The following is a 21,244-nucleotide window of genomic DNA, read 5'->3' on the forward strand; positions in this document are numbered from 1 at the left end:
TACAATTCTTCATATTGTGTATCACCTTCTTCTTCATAATAAAAGTATTTCCTTTGTAATAATAAAGGTATTTCTATTTCTGAGAAACTTGCTGTGCAAATAGAGATTATTTAAAGGATAAACTAATACAGACTTGTTTGAGTTTTCTTACAGTTTATTTTTTGTTCACTTATTTGGAGGAGAATTTGTTTGTTTTCTCATATTTTAGAAACAGGCTTTATGTTTTAGTTTGTATTTAATTTTTAAATTTAGCTTGTATTTGCAGCTAGCTAAATTTGCATTTTTAACTTAAAAATTAGCTTGCTGTATTTTTTTTTTTTTTTTTTTTTTTTTTTTTTTTAATTTTAGTTTGCAGATACCTGATACTTGGGAGAATCTTGTTCCCTGTCTGGTACATATCATAGATCCCTGAACTGCTTCTTTTACATCTTATTTGAAAACAGTCGTGTCCGTTACATGTACTGGAATGTATTCCGTTTCCTAGTATTTATCTGAAGATGAATTTTTGGTCATTGTCCTTGTTTTATATGTCGGTCATTCCTGCCCCTGCCATCTGAGACTTTCTTTGATGGTATAAATAGCCTTAAGAGCTGAAGTTACAGTTGAAGTGTTTGCCATCACTAAGTTGGCTGCATAACTAAACAGGCCAGGGTTGGTATCATTTGGCTTGAACGACTGGAAAAGATTTTTTTCCTTCATTTTTGGTGCCAGAGTTCTCTCTGTTGTGGAACTCCTCATTTATGGCCTGCAAATCTGGGAAGAAATCCATCTGGTTTCTTCATCTGTCTTGCCAGACACTGTGATCTAGTAATTAGAACAATAGATGATGAGAAGAAACTTTAAGATTAAATTGTATTTTATGGTTACTAGAAGCTATGATGAATAAGAGTAAAAAGAATGTATATTTAACCGGTAGAAGAAATTAATGTTGTCTTGAAATAACTCCCCTTAATTTATCTGTAATACTTTAATAAATCTTTCCCATGCCATTAAATGTTGGGATAGGACAGATAACCTAAAGGGAAAGATTGTAGTTACTGAAAAACAGGTATGTCTTTGAAACATATAATAATTATAAATTCTAAAACATTTGTGGAAGAGACTACTGCAACTGTTGGTTTTATGTTATTTAGTGCAGTGGAATTTTGGTCTCTGGTTAGTGATCTTGAGCTCTGCTATGATATATTTAGGTATTCTTTATTATTTTTTAATGGAACATATAGGATTCTTTTCTATGTCTCTCCTTCCTATCTTCTTTATTAGAAGTAATTTTGCACAAGGGATGTGGGTAGTATAAATATTAGGACTTATTTTTAATGGAAAAAACCTTACTGATGCAAAAAGATCATAGCATCCACTGAAGAAGAATTCACTTAACTTTATTTATTTTGGCAGAAATGATGCAATTCAGCTCTACATGGAAAAGACTAAAATTGTCTCAGTTGCCTTTCTGTATACATAACAGGACATTTTGATGACAGGATGATTAATGTGTGAAGAGAAAGTATATGTTGCTTAAATGTGCCAGATATCACACATGTATGTTGCGATGTAATAGATGTGTGTGTTACTTCCTGAAAGCCAAAACTTTGTAGATGGGGGTCTTGGAATTTCCCCAAATTGGCTTTGGCTTGGAAAGTGCAGTTGTAGCTCAAAAAAGGGGAATCAATATAACTGTGTCTTTTACTTGATACCCAAAATGTGTTCTGTCTCTGTGTTAATGAAAATGAATATTAGGCTTTTTTTGAAAAGCATATTGATAATTTTTGTTGAAATACTAAATATTTTTATTATACCTGTTGTACTGTTTATTTATACCTGTTATACTATTTATTTATTTATACACTTATTATACTATTTTATGTTATACCTACAGATAACAGTACAGTTCAAGGCTTAAAAAAAAAAAAGAGAAATAAAAAAACATGGTATTCTTGAATCAGCCTATTCAGTGGGTGCCTTTGGGGGAAGTAGAAGGTTTTGCCTGTAAGGAGCAGCTATACAAAATCATGCAAAAGAAATCCATGGAAAACTGCTAAATATATAGAGGCCATGGCTGGCTGATGAAGTCTCTGAGCTGCCGGTGGTTTGAGGTTCAAAGAGTATTCAGGAGCAGTATCATACATGCTTACCATGCTCCTATATGCTCCTCTGCTTCTGCTTTTTACCATAGTTGGTCGCTTAGTCTTAGCCAGTACAACTGCTCTGAAGTGCAGTATTCGGTTGTGATGCCTCTCTTTTGCCACACAGATTATTGCAGTATAGTGAAGTTTCTGTTGGCAGTTAATACATGAAAATACTGGCTTTTGCTTACACGACAGCTCTGCCTGATCTCAACCAAGTGGCAAAATTCATGTCAAATTTCATTGTTATGTTTTCATGGGTGGAGTCTGAGTAGCACAGATCTTTAGGTGAGAAAATAAACAGTGGTAATGCCTTTTCTGTCCCTGTTTCATTTTATAAGCAGTAGCTCGTTTCTTCAGCGTGTCCTCCGTTTTGCACTGCAGTGACTCATAGGGTAGAGAATTTTTCCTGGGTAGGAAGTGATTGGATTTGGTATTGCTGGCTCTGATGGGCAATTTGCTTGTGGCAGAGGACCATAAGAGCTTCATTTGGGATGCACTGAAGGAACTTGTCTATCAGCTCATTGGCCCAGCACCTCTCATTTTTGAAACTCTTCTGGATCGTAACAAGAATGCCATTAGAGGAAAGATTATGGATATCTTTCACCATCTCAGTTCACCATCAAATGGATTTTCCGTTGCTTGGAATTGGTATTAGGCTCTGCATTGGCAGAGGCTAATGTAGTTGCAGAGTGAATTTATCTTAGTAACTAATCCTTGCCACCTCCCTGTGAGGTGACTTGCTAAGTATCTGACAGATGGGGAAGCACGGGAGGGAGAGATGGTTTCAGAGCTGGGATTAGAGTGCTGATGTCCCAGGCTTCTGGTCCTGTGCTCTGCACAGCCATGAGGCCAGCCTTCCCTACCCATCTCCTGTTACTCTCTTGGGGCAAATTCCTACTGAACATTATTGATAAAGACAACAGGGGATTAATCCTGTTGTCCTAGTCAGGAGTGAAATTCATCTTTTATTTCTGTGGTATTGTATGCAATTTAATGCTAACGGTCAGGAGACCTTAAATAACCACATCAAACAGCCGATTCTGTGCCAGCCTTCCTTCTTATTTAGCTTAGTCTAAACTGACACCAAACTTTGAGACATTCCTCTCCTCCCACAGTGGAGAGCCGCTGGGATTTTTTTATACCACACATGGTTTCCCTCCTACATTTTCCTCCCATGTCAGATATTCATACCCCCTTTAATAACCAGCAGGGGGATCATTACATTGAGCTACTGCCAAATGCATAATGACTGCTGCCTTTGCCTTACACAGTCACTGCACTACTGATATCCAATTCAGCATTGTAAAGTGCTTAGGGCTACCTTGGGGATGTGCTATATTAAACCCAACTATTCTAAATCCTATTTAATACAAAGAGATTGGTGGGGGGGAGGGGGGAGGGAGATTTAAAATTGTTGTTAGTCACCTATTTTCAACAAGTAAAAATACCTGGCCACTTAGGGCCCTATTCTGTCACTCAAGTCATAAATAGTCCCACTGATTTTAGTAGGGATGCATGAAGGCGAGCACGGTGCTTACCACTGGGGGAGGCAGGATTGGGTCCTACAGAAGCTGTGGCTGAGACGGTAAGTTTGCAAGGAGCTGATGGGGGTGAGTGCGCCCATTTCTGAATTCCACTTACAAATGTTTTACAGTGAAAACAGGAAAGTGGAAACATGCTTCATATCTGACTAAAAATAAAGGTACTCTTAAACTTGTAAAAGACAACATTTTTATTTGAATGATATGACAGAGCTGCCACAGGAGTGTTACCTGCTATAAAGAAAGCTTAAGAATTATTACCTTTATTAGACCAGTGACACTGAGCTTTAGCCATACATTTCTAACTTCTGTCCCTCTACAGAGACAATTTTCTTTTCTTAAATAAACTGTCATGCTAGTGTTAATATATTGTTGGCTCCCTCATACTCTGAGAATACTGCTGATATAAAACATGTATATGTTAGATTGGTAATAGTATCTTTAGTGTAGCTGACTAGAACAAATGTGTTTCCCTCATGGCTGTGCTAATGTGATAAAGGAAAATTGGCTGTTCATCAGCTTTTGGCTGGGTAAAGACAGTAGAGATGGAACCACATTCTTTTTTATGCATTAATACCACTGAGAACTTTTCACTAGTTATATTTCATGTGCGGGCATGTTGTGCAAAGATGTTGTAAAACATGAGATAATGCTACAAATAACAAAGTAGAAAAGCCTGTATCTTTTATGATGATAACAGTCAAACACCAAATGACAGTAACAGGCTGTAAAAAATGTGATGCAGAAAAAAAATGCAATGTAACCACCATATACACATATACTTAGACTCTTGCAAATAGGGCATCAGATGTTTAGAGGGCTTTGAATTAAAATTAAATAAAAAACTGTTGTATTTAGGTCATTGATGTGTCAACACAAAAGATAATTTAAAATGGAGAGATGTATTTTGAGCGGTGAAACTCATATGCAATAACTTTTTGAACAAATCTCAAGGCTTAGTAATTATGATAATAGCCTTCAAATTTCCATCAGTGGAAGGGCAATAAATATTCCTGTCTAAATTTGGGAAATATTGACTGAATCTGGAAATGGCAATAAAGCTCAGCATGCATGTGTATGTTTGAAAGTGCAGTTTAAGGAGAAAAATTCATCTGTACAATTTTGTGTGAAGCCTAAATAATAATAAAAAAAAAATCCAAACAAAACCCTCCATCTTATTTCATATTTTCTTTCTTAAAATACTGAAAGAGTCCTGTTGCCTGGGGCACTGATGCTGATCATCTGAGCTCAGATTTATAGATAATTGTGTCCGTTTATCTTGGTCTGAAATTTGAAAGACTTTATTGGTGGAATAGCTTTGTGAGTACTTATATTGTGGTTTTCAAACTGATACTTTTTCAGGTTCTGGCTTTCCTCTTTGCAACAAATTATTCTGCCTTGTAAACCTTCTGTTTGTCCTCACATATATATTGTTCTTATGGAAGCAATTATTCCAGGTTTATTTTGTTTTGATTAGTGTGAGTATCAAGACAGGCTGAAGCACTCTAGTTTTATTAGGCCTCTGTAGACACGATTCAGCAGGCATCCATATCTGCAAAATGAAAATAATGCTCTGTAAATTGGCAACAACAAAATGATGTTTCAAAATCTGAAGGCTACTGAGCTCTCATGTGAAATAATCCTCATGCAAGCTAAATATTGCGAAAAATCACGTCATATCAGTTTTTGCAAATAAATCACTTTCTGAAATAAATGAGATTAAGTTTATTCAGTAAACAATTCAACAGAGTTCAAAAGTTTTGAATAAGTTGCACTTAGTTTCTATAATTAACTTCATTAATGGGAAGCTGACTATAGCCACGATGCCTCCACTTATCATTTTTTATGTGCCTGTATTTTTTAAATGAGAGTATTGAATTTCATAAAACGTAAGGCTGAAAGGCACTCCTGTATTATTAAACTTTTTCTAATTATATGTAACCTAAACATGAGGATTTTTAATGCAAAAAAGTAGTTTGTAAAAGCTCAGCATCTTGTGACTTTGTGGAGCTGGGAGAATGCCATAAAGTATTTCTATGAACGCTAGCTCAAATTTAAAATGAATTGGCAGGGAAGGGAACGCTTGCAGAAAACAGTACCCTGGGGTGCTGGCTGAGTGCATATTCCTAGCCAAGGGTTCCCTTGATGTAAGGGAACTGCCCACTGGGTGTAAAGCAGATGTAGCCAGTTCCTATACCGTTCCCTTCAGCCTTTGTAGAAAGAAACACGCTGCGGTTGGGGAGGCGTTTTGGAGGGGTGTTAGAGTCCTGGCTGAAAAGTGCTGCATTTGGTTATCCTGAGTATGGTATATAGCCCCTTGAGGCCTGTTTGAACTGATGTGTATGAGAAGAGCTCTGACAGATATAACATGTGCCCATGGCCTGAAGTGGTGATGTAGCTGTAACCAACCTCATACCTTGTGAAACAGACCCATCCTTCTCCTTTTTCTCTTTTCCCCCTCCCCACCAGATCACTGCACTGTAGTTTCTTCTTTGATTTAACCACTGTAGAAATTTTATACTCCATGCATCTGAGTGATGATCTTATTAACTGGATTGCTAATGGATGGACAGAAGAGAGGTAACTACTGTCAGTAGGCACCGAAAATAAAGACACAGGGCAAGTAGGTTGAAGTAATGTTAACGATTAATCAGTGGTAGATGCAACATGTGGAGAAATCAAAGTGATTGCATAATGAAGCATGTGTTTGCCCCTTTATATTGATTCTATAGGTGCATCACAGCAGAATTAGTTTCTTCCTGAATGGGTGGGAAGATGACAACACACCTTTTGATTCAAGGATTCTTGTGGGAACAGTTGCAGATACTGATGCTGATGGTACACTGCAAATTGGACAAAGCTTCACAGGTAAATCTTGCAGTATTTTAGTGGAATGCACCGGAATATTCAAAATAAGATGTGCATGATGTGGTTAAAAAACACATGTGAGTCGTTTTAAGCTATCTGTATGCTGAGAAGTAATATCTTCCTGCAGGAGAAAATTCCTATTGTACGATTAGCTTTCTCAAAGGGTCAGCTGAAAGATAGGTGTTTGGTGGATGATCTTGTAGGATCATAATTTATTCTATGTGTTACTGCATACGGGTAGGTTTTCCTGCATTCTCCAGAATGTAGGTATGTAAAGTATGACACATTCCATTAATTTACGATCAGTTTTTCTGAGTAAATATATGAAACTACTTCAGAATGGGATTGTGCATGGCCACTAGACTGTACTCTCCAGAGTCAGGAATAGAGCTGAAGTTTCTGGCTGTTCACGTTCTTCAGTTCTACTCATGTAAACCACTAGGAGAATGAGAATCCCTCAGCCTCTAGTAATGCCTGGTAGCGTTACTCCTCATCTACATCTAGAATTTTATATGTACTACAGCATGACATGATCATTGCAGAACAGCTGGGGGATGTTTTGTTGCTCTCCACAAATTCTTGGCTCTGCAGATGTAAGAACACTGGCTATTGCTGTTCAGGAACATACACAATTTGAAGCTAACTTCTAAATATAACTATATGTCACTTAAAAACTTTATTATGCTCTTGGGCAAGGAAGTCATTCTGTGCCCCATTTCCTAAAGCTTGTATATGGAAATGTGTTTTGTTGTGATTTTGATTCTGAATACTGGATAACTAATAAATGTATAAAAGAAAGGAATATTTTAAAATGCTTTTTATCTTTATTGTATAAATTGATAGGTACAGTTGTACCTACTGTATCTCTTCTCTAATTAGAGGTGGCACATGGACTGGCTCATTACTTCTGTCTAATGAGCCGATCCTTGTGCCACCTCTCTAATCAGAAAAGAGATAGGTACAAAATGTTCTTATAAAGTTATTATAAATCATTCTTTTTTATAAAAAAAATTAAGTCACTGCCCTCTATAGTTTTGTCCAGGTCCAAGATGGTTTCATTCAGGAGGGGTAATTGTGCAAGAGAGATCTCTGAGTGCTGAATTAAAGGTGCTCTCATGCAGTGCAAAGCTGCCTTCTGCTCAACAGATTACTTATTTATGGTATATTTTCTTAGGTTTGGAGCAATTTGTTGGAAGAATGCAAGATTTTCGATTTTACCCAGTGGCACTTACAAACAGGTAAAGAACCGTTATTTTTGTAAAAAAATGAGAGTGTGGTGATTAGAAAGAATAAATAACAATATGCTTATTTCTCAAAGTATAATGGTTTTCATATGTCTCCTTTAGATAATTGCTTATGGTGATGTAGTTTATTGAACCTCATTTCAAAGATGACTTTTAATCTAAAAAATCTTGAGTTAAAATAAATTCAACAACTTAATTTGTTTTGCTTTTGAACTGTTGCTTAAGTATAGCTAGTATATATAGTAGTATGTATATAGTGAAACTCAACACTCAGTAATAAATGTGTGCTTTCCTTGTTATTGTTATCCCTGTTACAACCTGACTTAGTAAGTGTTCTTGCAGAGAGTAGACCCACTTGCTAGATTTCAATGCTTATAAACTGTCTAGGTGTTATCAGCTCATGATAATTCTGACATAATAGTGTGTGCTGATAAGCTTAGTCCTGCTGGATGAGACTTGCCAAGCTTTCCCAGAGCTCCATGTAAACTGTAGGGTGAGGAAGGGAGCATAGCAGGCCAGTACAGTTTAGACCGCTCAAATACCAGTGATCCAAATGAAGAGGACAGGTGCTCCAACTGGTCAGCATGCTGGCTTCGTGGCTGTGAGCTTGGCTCCCATGCTTAGCAGTCCCTTTCATCTGCTTGCAGCTTCCCCATGGTATCAGATGTCCATTTCGGGTATTCTTGATGCTCCCCCCCACCCCACGCACACAACCCTACCCCGAGGTGCTATTGTCTTAACTGTTCATTGCTTTCTATGTTAGATTGTCACCGTAAGCTGCCAATGACTTCGCTAGCTCAGCCCACATAGCCCCGGGCAATTGCTTTGACTTCCTCCATTCCTGAGGCCAAATTACAGTTGCCACTGCAATTTCTGTTGCCCTCCAGTCTCCCTTCCTAGCGCATTACAAAGAAGTGTTACCTTTGTTATCTAGCTCATGCTGGATTAATCTAGTCAATTCAAGCTGGCCAGAAGTAGTCGGGTCCTATTTGTCTGCATGGTGCTTCTGGGTGGGCTACACGCACTGGCACTCGCGACTGCAGACCTTAAGGCTATGTAATGATAGTCTTTCCATAAGAGGTAGAGCAGGTTCCTAAGAGCTCAGCTGTCTGCAGGACTTTACGACGAATGAAGTTCCTGTGAATTTAAAGTATTAGTATGAATCGGCATTCCAAGTTATATGAAAATAATGTTGGTTGTATTCTTTCACAGCAATGCTTGTCAAATCCTTTGAACTACAATTTAAGTCAGTGAAATGAATAAAGTTTCCAAATTGAAAGATAAGGTATTTTACAACTGTTGTAACCTAATGATGTCTTTGTGGATGTAGTTTTATATCCACAAATAATTTGGTCCAAAACGTTTAGCTGGGATAAACTGTGAAGGAAAGTCTTGCCTGCATATCAACTAATTTCAGTCTGTGGCTAACTAAAACGTCCTGTAACTTCAGGTTCTGTGGAATTTGTAGTGGCAGCAGCAAGTATTTATTTGCCTAATAAGTATACAAAAATAATGTTCTTACTGATAAAGTAGAAAAATGAGAAAAGTAAGAGTTTTGGTTTTTTTTTTTAATTTGAAAATTCAGTATCTTCTAGGCTCACAAAATCCTTCTTTTACACCAGAGATGAGCAGATAAAGGTTTAGGGAATCTGCCCATGTCGTTCATGTATCTATCTGCTTGCCTGCCTACCTATGTATCTATTTCAGTTGCTGATGTCAAAGGGAAGTAAGGTGACTCAATGACTTAGACATGAGCTGTAAGAAGCAACTACAGTGATCGCAGGCTGGAGCAGCTAAAAAAGTGGGCATTTGTATTAAAGTTAGTTAAAAGTGGAAATATTTCTATCCAGGTTTTCTAAGGTGCAATGCGATATTGCTCAAGCTGATTTTTTTGGAGGATTTGAGTGCAAACATTCAACTCATCTGTGGTTATAGGCAATATGCCAATGCTATGGTATGTTTAATAACAATGTCCAGATCCCTGATTGGAGTCAGACATGATGCCGTAATAAAATGTTAAGAGTTTTTCTCCTTGCACCTAGGGCTGGATTCATTGTACCTAGCTTTAGACACACCAACAAGTAGCTCCTTTCCCTTGGCTCCATATATGTCTGTGGAGCAATGAAAGGAACTCGAGGGCTTCTTCACAGACACCTTCTGAAGGTGCCTGCTGCTTACCATTGATTACGTAGGGACCCTGGCTGGCCTGATTCCTAGCTGATTGCCCCATTTATGCGAGATGAAACCAAGCCTTTAGGGTTTCTACTGTAATCTAAGCTGAATTTTGTTTAATCTATGAGCCTAGAGGTACAAAGCGGCACTTGTCCTTTTTTATCATGTATGTAATTACTTTTTTATATGCTGTGACAGAGACATTTTGGAAGTATTCTCTGGAAAATTTCCTCATCTGCATACCCAATCTGAGTGCCGCTGTCCTGGAAGTCATCCCCGGGTACACCCATTGATACAGAGGTACTGCATCCCTAATGGTGCAGACGATACCACTAACGACAGAGTGCTGAGGTTGGATGTGGAAGCCCATCCTCTCTATTACATCAATGATGATGACATTGGGACCACCTGGATTTCATCTGTGTTTGCTAATACTGCAGGTCTGGATCATGGTGTTTCAATCACAATAGACTTACAAAATGGACAGTATCAGGTAATGAGAAGATTACATTTGCTATTTATTAAATCAAAACTAGGAGAAGATTTTTGTAGACATTTCATTACAATTTTGAGGAAATTCAAACCTTATGCTTTAAGATGTTATCCTTAGAGGACCAGGAAGAAAACTTCCTTTTTCAGTATGAAACAATGCAAAATGCAGCAGAATGCATTATGGTTCTTGTCATTGTCTTTTGATGTGCCTTGGCTGTTGTAACAAGCAGTAATCTAGAATAGATATACCAGAGTGGGTATCCTGTGTGAAGACACCAATATTTAGAAAATGGTTGCTCTCTATCAACTCCACTTTTGTAAATTTCAACTTTAATTTTAATTTCTATTAAAACTTGAGGTGCTTGTTTTATACCTTCTGGTAGAAAACTGACTGCAATCAAATGGAATTTAACATGTCTGCAGCACACTGACATATCAGAAGGGATTTCTGTTTTGTAGATGTTCTGGAGATGGTAGTTTAGCCTCCTGAGGAACATGAAAGGAGAATGCAATACACAGGCAAGATTCCTGAAGAGGCCAGATTGTACCTAACATTTTGCTATGCTGTTGAAGAGTGTCAGGATGTCTGGGAAGGAGGCACATACCAGTAGTGGGGCTGCATTCACTATAGGGGCTCTACCAAACTTCCGTGTATTCTTGCTAGCTTATCTTTTTTTCTTTTTTGTCATTAATGGTGAGAAGGGAAAGAACATGATGACAGGTTTTGGCTACATAAGTAAGAATTAGTCCTCTAATTAGAAACGAGTTCAAATGCATGTGGAGTTTTAAGACTTGCCTTATTTGACACACACATTTCTGCATAAGCAGTATTCTGAGGGAAGCGGTCTTTAATAGAACACAGGGTATTGATGAGAATCCAAGCTAAAAATAGGGAGATTCCCCCACACCCCCCAAATTTACCTGTTATAAAACAACTCATCAAATATTTGGCAACACATAGCTATGCCCTTCGTTTTTGCCAAAATAATATTACTGTAATAAATCATGGGCTTGACTTTGTAGTGCATTTTCAAATGGTCTTCAAGAAAAAGTGAGTCAACAACAGTTCAGTTGTTGCATAATAATGTCTGAGAGATCAAAGAGCTTGTTTAACAAAAAAAGTTATCTTTGGCTTTAATTGGGAATATGTGGACTGAAGTATTGGTTCTTTTTCTGTCTGAGTGGTAAAGCAGACTATATTGTCATATTGAAAAAAAAGGTTATATTCTCATCGTTTCACAATTTAGCCATTAATATCAGTTTAAAAATTTGTTATCTTCTTGTAGGTATTCTATATTATACTGCAGTTCTTTAGCCCACACCCTGAAGCAATAAGAATTGAAAGGAAAAAAAGAGATGATCTAAACTGGGAAGACTGGCAGTATTTTGCTAAAAATTGCAGTATTTTTGGAATGGATAACAATGGATCTCTGGAAAAACCAGACTCTGTCAACTGTCTCCAGCTTCCTAGGTATGAGTGGGTATTATCTGCATAATACAGATGCTTTGAACAGGTAACATCCTGACACAATTCATTTCTATTTCCCAATGAGATAGAATCATTTAATTTGGTATACTCATTTATTATGGGCTGCTGAGTATATAAAAGATCCCAAATCTGACCTTTCGATTGAAGATTGCCAAAAGGTCATCTGTCATTTTTATCAGATTTCAGACATTAAGGAATGTGACACAATTGATTCCTCTGTTATTTTTGAGCTAGACTTTTGAAATTTTACATGCTTATGTTTTGGGGGGTTATTGTCAATACAAGTACAGAACATTGAGATGAAGAGTGGAGGAAGGTACTGATATAACAGACTGTTTTAAAGAATCTAGTGAATGTGAAAGTATACCTTCTGATCTTGGAGAGTGCCATGTGTTCTGGAAATTAGAATAGAGGCCAAACTTACATACAAAAGCCAATGATTTAGCCTTGCTACTAATCATGCAAAACATGTAAGAAATGGGTTGAAAATTGTATCTTGAAGCATTCTAATCTTTCTAAGCAAGAATTAAAATAAAACTGGGGCGGGGGGTAAGAAGGATTATTACCATTTAGAAATATGTTGCAAACCTTTTTACTAGATAGCAGATTTAAAAATATATAACATATGAAATATATATTTCATAAATATAGCATATAACATATATAATATATAGTTAATATGTATTATCATTTTACTTACACAAATTCTTGTATGTACATATATATATTTTTGAATCTACACCACTACATATATTCAAATGCACTATCCCTTGCCTGAATTCAGATGTCTGTCAGTATTAGGCTTGTTTAGTACTTGGCTGGAAATCAGTGAGAAAATACAGTAGCAGGTGCTGTAGGCATTTTGCTTTTTTTGTTGTTTCACTTTTGCTACCTTCCTAAGACTTTTCAAGTGTCAGCATCTTTGTTCTCCAGCAGTTCAGTATTCTGAGGAGAGGAGCGTAAGGTCATCTGAGTTACACCAGTTTTCAGCAAAGGACTTCGAGCTTTATTGCTGATCCTTGGAGCAGAGGGTAGAAGAGAAGGGAAATCTCTTAAGTAAGCCAAACATTTCTGGAAAAATAACTCAAATGAGGTGTAATTCCCTTTTCAGCTCAGAAATACGTATTTGTATATTTTCTAAAAAGAACTGAGGAGTTAAGTATGAACTGTTCCCATAAATGTTTTGTGAGTAGCACTGTTTCTCCCCTTCCATTACAACGTAAATGGTGATAGGAAGTGATATGAATGAATGATTTTTGGGTACAGCTGATGTACAGAAAGCTTTGTTTAAAAGATAAGAAATATACCCTGTAATGGTGAGTATTCTGTGTACTCAAAGAGAACTTACTGTTGAAACAATGCTCCAAATTTGTGTCAGCAGTAGCAGAGCTCCCTGCTGACACCTTTATAGGAGGGGAAGGTGATTTTATTGTAAAATAAAACTGGTCTCTCTTTCTCTGTCTCACATACACCTACATACTTGTAAATGCCAAGACACGTCCAAATTGTCTGTCCAGGACTTAGACACTAGTGTGCTTGTATCCTGGTGGCCTAGCCAGGACTCCTTGGGTTGACGTGGAATGCAAGTGACCTTGGCTTTGAAATCATTACCATGGCTTGAGGGTTCTTGGTTTGGTGACCACATGCTAGTACTGAAAGGACTCTTTTCAGTCCTTTAGGAGATGAAAGTGATATAAGGATTTTATTTCTGCATCCTGTACCATCTCTGTAAGTTAGGAGTTACTCACTGTCCTTTATCCCTCTATCAGAGACTTGAATCCTTGCTTAGTCTGAATGTTGGCTGACCCTTGTTTTAGGATCGTCTTTCTTTTCCTGGTTTCCTTAGAAGCTGTGTGTAGATGCCCTAAGATCTTGATGACCTGCTTATCTACATTCCATCTGCCTTACAGTCCTTCTGCTGTTCCTTCTAGTGCTTCCATACCAAGATGGTGTCATTCGTCTGCCATTTGTACCTGTCTTAACATTTCCATTACAGCTCTATATGTAATGGAAGAAAAATACTGTATTTAACTTTCTGCAGAGGGGAAGAGAGGACAGTATTGCCCAGAGAAACACATAGATATATTCCACTGAGATTTTTGTGAAGCACTAACCTGGATAGGGGCACAGTAAATTCAGCGATCCTTCATGAAGACAGAGGAGTACGACTTGGCAGACCTAGCCTAACTATGAATCTCATCTTTCAGAAGCTCAGAAATATTTTGAAGTGATGAGAATTACATTTTTTGAATGTTGTATGTTAGGTGCCAGGTGATACCATGGGATAGCTGTTTTTAATGAGCCCATGTAGGTGTGCAAATAGCAGGCATTCTTGCCTCTTGGAGAGGTAAGTTCTACTCTTAGCTAAACTCTAGCTAGTAAGTATACCAATATGAGATACGGTTCATACCAAATTGTGCAAATGTGCAGTTTAGATATACTTTTTTTAGTTTAATCAGCTTTTGCTTTAATTCCCAGGACTGTCCTTCCCCTTCTTGGTGTTAAATACACAGTTTTACTCTCAATCCTACTACATTCCATTCAATTCTCTTGCACTTCACTCACTGGAAGATGGCGTGTGTTTCTAACTCTATTCACTCATCGAATGAGATGATACAGTCCAGTGACTCTGGAATTAAAAATATAATTGTTTCTGTATGGTTTTTATATGTGTTTAGCAGGTATATAATTAACAATATGAGCACGTTAATTATTGTGTTGGTCATCTCAATGATTTCCTTATGTAGTTCCAGCACAGTTCATGTTTCTCAAAGACATTGTGTTAAACTTTTTGGAAACTTAGTGCAGATGACACTGTGTCAGTCACACTTTATTCATATTTTGAAGTTGCCATTTAGAGGCTTTACTTTTAATTGGAAACTTAGGGTCTGGAGAAGACCATGGCAGTTTGGGGAAAAACAGACATACAGAGGACATTTCCTTTCCCCTGCTTGAATTCTGGTGACTGGGAATCCACTGACATAAGAATTTTCCCCAGAAACCACAAAAAGCCTATGTACAGTTAAGTGGAGATCCTTTCTGAGAAAAAGGATATTAGGAGATAGAATCTGTAAAATATGTGATATTTTGATTTTCATTTGTCTTCCTCTCTATTTAAACAGCTTTACACCTTATTCCCGTGGTAATCTAACTTTTAGTGTTCTTACACCGGAACCAAATCACCGACCTGGTTACAATGATTTTTACAATACTCCATCTCTCCAAGAATTTGTAAAAGCTACACAAGTGAGGATTCATCTCCGCGGCCAGTATCATACTAATGAGTCTTGGGTAAATTTTAGGCATAGATACTATGGAGTTAATGAAGTTACAGTCAGCGGAAGGTAGGTGTTATGGAACTCTTCCCCCACCCATTACTGCCTCTGACTATTACAGCTGTGCAAAGTATATAATGACCTGCCTAAAATTTAATGAAGTTGTTCTGCTTTTACATTTATGAATGAGAAGGGAATTTGGTCTGAAGCAGTGCATCAAGTTTGAAATGACTGGTGTACTGTTTTTTTAAAACACTTGCTCATATGTTATTTTAAAATTAATTATACTTATTACACAAATCTGTCAAAAGCAGTCCTTTCCTTGGAATTACCAGTGCCTCTAAGCAAAGGCTTATGATTGAAAACCATGGCTTGGGCTTTACTTCAGTAGTGCTTCCAAGTTTCATTATAGATTCCCAGACATGCCAATTTTAACAGTTTTAATGCAGAGCTCATTGTTTCAGCTGTAGTTTTCCTTTTAAAATGGGGCAGCTGTCAGTAAAACTGTTACATTATCTGTGACAACTTTATTGTATATAAGTGTGCTGTCTCGTGAAAGGACTAATTATGCCCTGTAAATAATATGCAGATTTGGCAATGAAATAGTTTCCAAGAAGCATATGGTGCAGATTTTTGTTAATAAGTATTATTCCTGAAATTATTTTGGTAGTTCTCATTTTGAGAGAAATCACCCCATTAGAGGTCATGTTTACCTTAAAATTTCCTACACTACTAATATGTTTTGATTATTGATTCAGATGTATTATGATAATGCTTTTACTAAAATAGCTATCATCTTGGTGACTACATAACAGTAAAATAATTTCAGCTGTAGTTTGCAAAGCTATGCCAGGCCTCCAGAAGAGCAGACCTTCTAGGTAGAGTGGGATGGTTATTGCCTATTAACTAATACTCTAGAAAGATTTTATTTTAGTAAGAAATGGACATTTTAACTGAGATTAAAATGGGTTAAACTAGAAAATTATGCTTGATACAGTTAAGATTTCTTGAAAAAATAGAGCCACGCTGTAAGGCTTAATATTGATGATTAATTGCTATTTATTTAATAAAGTTTTACACATTAATATTATATACTGAAATATAGTTTTCATTACATATTATATAAGGTAAGAGTAGCTGTACTACATGCTGGTTTTTATTTTCTTGGAAAGCAACTGTTGATACTTAAAAATATGTTGAGTGAAGTAGTCTTTTGTAAGTTACTGCACTTAAGAACATTCTCTTTGGTGGTGTTTATTTGTTCTTAATAAAGAACCAGACTATGTAATAGACAAAATTGTCTTCGTGACCATGTTATATATTGTTGGACAGATGTGTTTCCACGTTGTAATTTTTTCTTTACTACCTATTGTTCTTTCAGGTGTAATTGCCATGGCCATGCTGATAATTGCAACACAGCTGTGGAACTGTATAGGTGCCTGTGTGTCAAGGAAAGCTATACGGAAGGAAATAATGTTAGTCTCTCCTTTGTCTATCTATGTCACCTATGAACAGCCTCAAAATTGGGATTTTAGTCCTGGGAAAGAGTGTGTGTATGTGTGTTAGTGTTGTCCTAGCTTTTATAGCGAAACTTTCCATAGCAGGGTTTGTATTAAATAAGTCAACAAAAAACTATCCCCACCCCCCCTCTGCCTCCCCTCGCCAAAAGTCATTCCACCACAGACCATTAGGAGTGCTGTGTTTAGGGATTTGATTTCTTGTTAAAGGATTATGCCACTTTCAAACATTACATTCAAACTTGAATTTAGACTGTCAGAATCTAATAAAGATTATGGCTCTACCTGCTGTAGCAACTAGCAAATGATGTGTAGAATGAAAAGGTAATGAAGACCCAGCAGCAGATGTGCTTCAGGGATTTTTTGTTTGTTTGTTTGTTTGGTTGGTTTTTTGTACTGTACAGTAGTTTTAGTCTGGTCCTATGGACTCCAGACCCATTCAGTAGATGGAGTGCAGTAGGCACAGTCCTGGAGTTCAGCTTCCAATTTAGTTTCATTTGAAAGGGAACAGTTCAAGTGGTCCAAGACAGCTCCATGATGCAAACCAAAGCACAGTAAATGCAGAAATTGTGGAGATTTGCTTCAAAACTGCATGGCTAATCCAAGGTAAAACACTAACATAGATTTACCTTCAGATACTTGGAACATCTGTAGATACTTGAGACATCTGTAGATTGCAGTCTCTGACTTCATCTAAGAATGAGATCTTTTGATGCAGTTGTTTTACAAAATATGTCTAGGATAGGAAGAGTTAAAACATTTTGGACTTGATTTTAAATGTCTCTTGTGTAGTCGAGCACATGTAAGAAAACACTGAGACATGCCAGTACATATGTATTTGGAAGTTATTTTCTTGGTGGTCTTATTCATTATATTGATCTAAACCAGTGATTTGGGTAGTGGGTTTTTAAAACATTGAAAATTGAGTTATGAATTTATTTATTTGAGGACAGCCTGTAAATATCAATGTCCTGTACTTTTTGCAGTCTTATATGATATTTGGTTATCTTTAAAATAATCTGTAGTAGCAACATGATTGTTCTAACAAAAGAGTAAATTTAATATTCCTTTTTACTGTTCTGTGTTTTCAGATAGTCGATATTAAGGTAAAGTTTCTTGGAATTAATTAGAAGGCCATATTAAATAATCTAGATACAGTCTAGAAAATATGCTTATCATTGCTTTGCTCTGCTCTTAACAGCATTTCTCAATAAAGAGGGATTTTGTGAAGTGTAGTATGCAGTTGAAACCAAGTTGCAAAATTATAATTTTCCTACTAGTTTTATAATTCTTGGCCATAGGAGAACCAAAATGAGGTTGTTTACTAGAAGTCATGGTCATCTAGATTAATATGTAGAGGAGAGCTTAGAATAATGGTACCAGTTTGCACTTTCTTCATACAACCTTTGGTTTTCTTGGAAGCTTTTCACATACAACTTAGCAAAAGCAGAATTATGATGTACAAGTTAAGCAAACTTGCTCAAACAAAAGAGTCTGTCCCTAGACTAATTATTTATCTCAAAAAAAAAAAAAAAGAAAAAGAAAAGGAAAAGAAGTTGAGGTTAAAGAATGAGCTACATCAAAGAAATGAATCCCACATTCCCACTGAATGTTAGATTTCCATCATGAGTACATGTTTTATTCCTTGCTACATCTATGCGTTTTGGAAATACCCTTTCTAAAAATTAAGAAAGGGTTGTGGAATAGCAAAAGGGAGACTAATCTCACATCAAAAAATCCCCGGGCAGTCTGTGCTTGCTAGAACAGAGCAAGAAGTGTTAACCTGAGAGCATTTGATATTGTGCTTATGATCATGTGAAAGATATTTGTAAAATTTCATAGGGGATCTAAGTTTTCTAGTTTTTTTTAAGCAGAGGTGTAGGATCTACAGTCTAAATGGGAATTGAACAGAAACTTGAAGTTTTTTAGGTGGGTCAAATTAGAAAAAAAAATTAAAACTGACAATGTCCCTTTAATTAGAACACACATTGTGAAATGTTACTTTGTAGGGATTAATTATAAATATTTAATAAGATCTGGACGTTCACCAAGCACTCTTGCAAGACTTATGCTACCTTGTGAAAACAAACCAAATACATTTTAATGATGTATCTGCCTTATCAGATATTTTCTGTCAATGTTAATGGGTTGTTCCAGTGAGTGTCACGTTTTTGATTTCGCATATATGCATTGTAACGATAATTGAAATGCTTGAATTAACTGTATTCATTCACAGTACAATAAGGATGTTGTTTAATTATTTTCCTCATTCTTTAATGACCATGTCAGTATCTACTAAATATGAAATGAAATAGAAGTAGTAATAAAATAGAATTAATATTTGCAAGTATATCACTAACTACTTTGACTTTTTTCAAGGATTTACATGAAATCCAAACAGCTTAAAGGTTTTGATTTTTTTGTAAGGCAAACACTTAAAAACAAAACGAAAATCCATCCTGATTTTTGACTATCATTGGCAACGATACACCTATGTTTCTCAGGCTCCCACCCCAGTGATTTGGGGTGGTTTTTTTTTTTTTTTTTGATCCCTTGACAAGCTCTTAACATATGGCGGAGTATGTCCTTGTCACATTTACGCTTAATACAACTAAAATTACCATCATGAATTTATCTGGCATATACATCTGGATAGCTGTTGCACAGCAAAGCAATACCAGAAACAAAAAATTTGCATAATTCATTACAAATAGAAATCTTAGTTTAGCTATTTGCATCACCATGTTATGAGATTTGACATACCAAATGGAATTTCTTTTTTTCTTTTTTTTTTTTTCCTGAGTTCTGTTTTGATGAAGAAATATGTTGCTATGAAATTTGAGGTGATGGGAAGAAGAGAATGCTTAAGAATGACTTGTAGATGTTGAGGGGCCAGATTACGAAAGAAAAGGAAATAAATCGTCACAGAGCTTATCTCTCATCTTAGAAAAAACAGTTCAGCTACTTCATTTACAAATTGTTCTGTGAATGTCTTGTGTCCTGCTTTGGGAAGTAACTCTGCCTTTTACAAATGGAAACTGAGGCACCAAGAGTGGAGTGCAGATTTTGGTAACATTTGTATGCAAAGACTAATTTATAGACACGAGTAATAGTATGTTCAAAAACTTTCCATGATGTTACATGAAAAAATGGAAACAGCCCATGAAAAAACAAGACCATCAAACAAGATCAGCCTTACCTTACAGTCTCAGAGCCACCTTTAAATTGGTCATACAGAACTTAATAGAGAAAGGTAATGGCAAAATATACAGGAATAATTGTAGAAATAATAATAGAAAATAGAATTTAAAATAAATAAAGCAACTCTGACAAATGCTTGAGAGGGTATGAATGGAAGTGAGAGAGTGACTGGATACAGTAAAGGCTTCAGGTCTTCAGAGTTTTCTGTGCAAATAATTAATGGTCTTAAACATCTGCTGTCTGAAAACTGGATATGGCATTGTTGATTTACCAAGAATTGGATAAATAAGGCTTTTTATGTTGTTACAGAAGAATCTATCTAAACCTTACTTAAAGGTCAATCTGTATCATCATGTTACATGTTGGAATTAATGATACATAGTACCTGAGGAGCTGTAAATATTAACTATAGTAAGTGGTCACTCAATAACAAAGACTTCTAGCTTGCAGAAGCAAGCAAGCAAGCTAGCAAAAAATGCGCTTTTTGGTAAGCTCTGTGCCATAAATTTTTTATCCAGAGGATAGGCGTGGGAGGAAGCTGCTTATATCAGAATAAAAAGAAAGGAAATCAAGCAGGCAAATGGTTGACTGGATTTTTAGGAAACAGCAAGCAGAAAAGCACCTAGTCCAGTACTCTTACCTGCCTGAAAATTTTAGATAACTTTTGACATGTGTGTGGAAGTTATGGGTTTGTCCATGAATCCATCCCTGGAAAACTGGTGTAGTTGCATAGTTCAAAGATGCAGGCTTCTAAAAACAATTTGTCTACAAGGATTGCTGAAATACTGAAAGATCTTGTTGCAGTCCCAGATACCTCATGATTTGTTGCACAGGTGTGGTGGGTTGACCCTGGTTGGATGCCAGGTGCCCACCAAAGCCGCTCTATCACTCCCCCTCCTCAGCTGGGGGGGAAGAAAATATAACAGAAGGCTCGTGGGTCAAGATAAGGACAGTTTAATACAGTGATAGCAAAGGTCGCGCGTGCGAAAGCAAAGAAAAAAAACAGATGATGTTATTCTCTACTTCCCATCAGCAGGCGATGTCTAGCCACTTCTCGGGAAGCAGGGCTTCAGTACGTGTAGTGGTTGCTCCGGAAGACAAAATGCCCCCCCCTCTGTCTCCCTTTACTTAGCTTTTATATCTGAGCTGACGTCATATGGTATGGAATATCTGTTTGGTTAGTTCAGGTCAGCTGTCCTGATTGTGTCCCCTCCCAAGATCTTGCCCTGCCCCAGCCTGCCATTGAGGGGAGGGCAAAAATGTTGGGGAGACAGCCTTGATGCTGTGCCAGCACTGCTCAGCAGTAGCCAAAACACTGG

At 36.8% G+C, this 21,244-nt stretch overlaps 1 protein-coding gene across 1 annotated transcript in view; it reads left to right on the plus strand.

Moving 5' to 3' along the window:
* The window catches only part of USH2A (usherin), a 392,565-nt gene that overhangs the window by 28,096 nt on the left and 343,225 nt on the right, over positions 1-21,244 (plus strand). Inside the window, exons 3-8 of the mRNA XM_075042640.1 lie at positions 6,400-6,535; positions 7,710-7,773; positions 10,150-10,444; positions 11,730-11,914; positions 15,055-15,276; positions 16,589-16,682. Coding sequence (XP_074898741.1) covers positions 6,400-6,535; positions 7,710-7,773; positions 10,150-10,444; positions 11,730-11,914; positions 15,055-15,276; positions 16,589-16,682 — 996 coding nt within the window. The remainder of the gene's footprint in view (positions 1-6,399; positions 6,536-7,709; positions 7,774-10,149; positions 10,445-11,729; positions 11,915-15,054; positions 15,277-16,588; positions 16,683-21,244) is intronic.

This window comes from Buteo buteo, chromosome 12 (assembly GCF_964188355.1).
Source record: "Buteo buteo chromosome 12, bButBut1.hap1.1, whole genome shotgun sequence".
Lineage (NCBI taxonomy): Eukaryota > Metazoa > Chordata > Aves > Accipitriformes > Accipitridae > Buteo > Buteo buteo.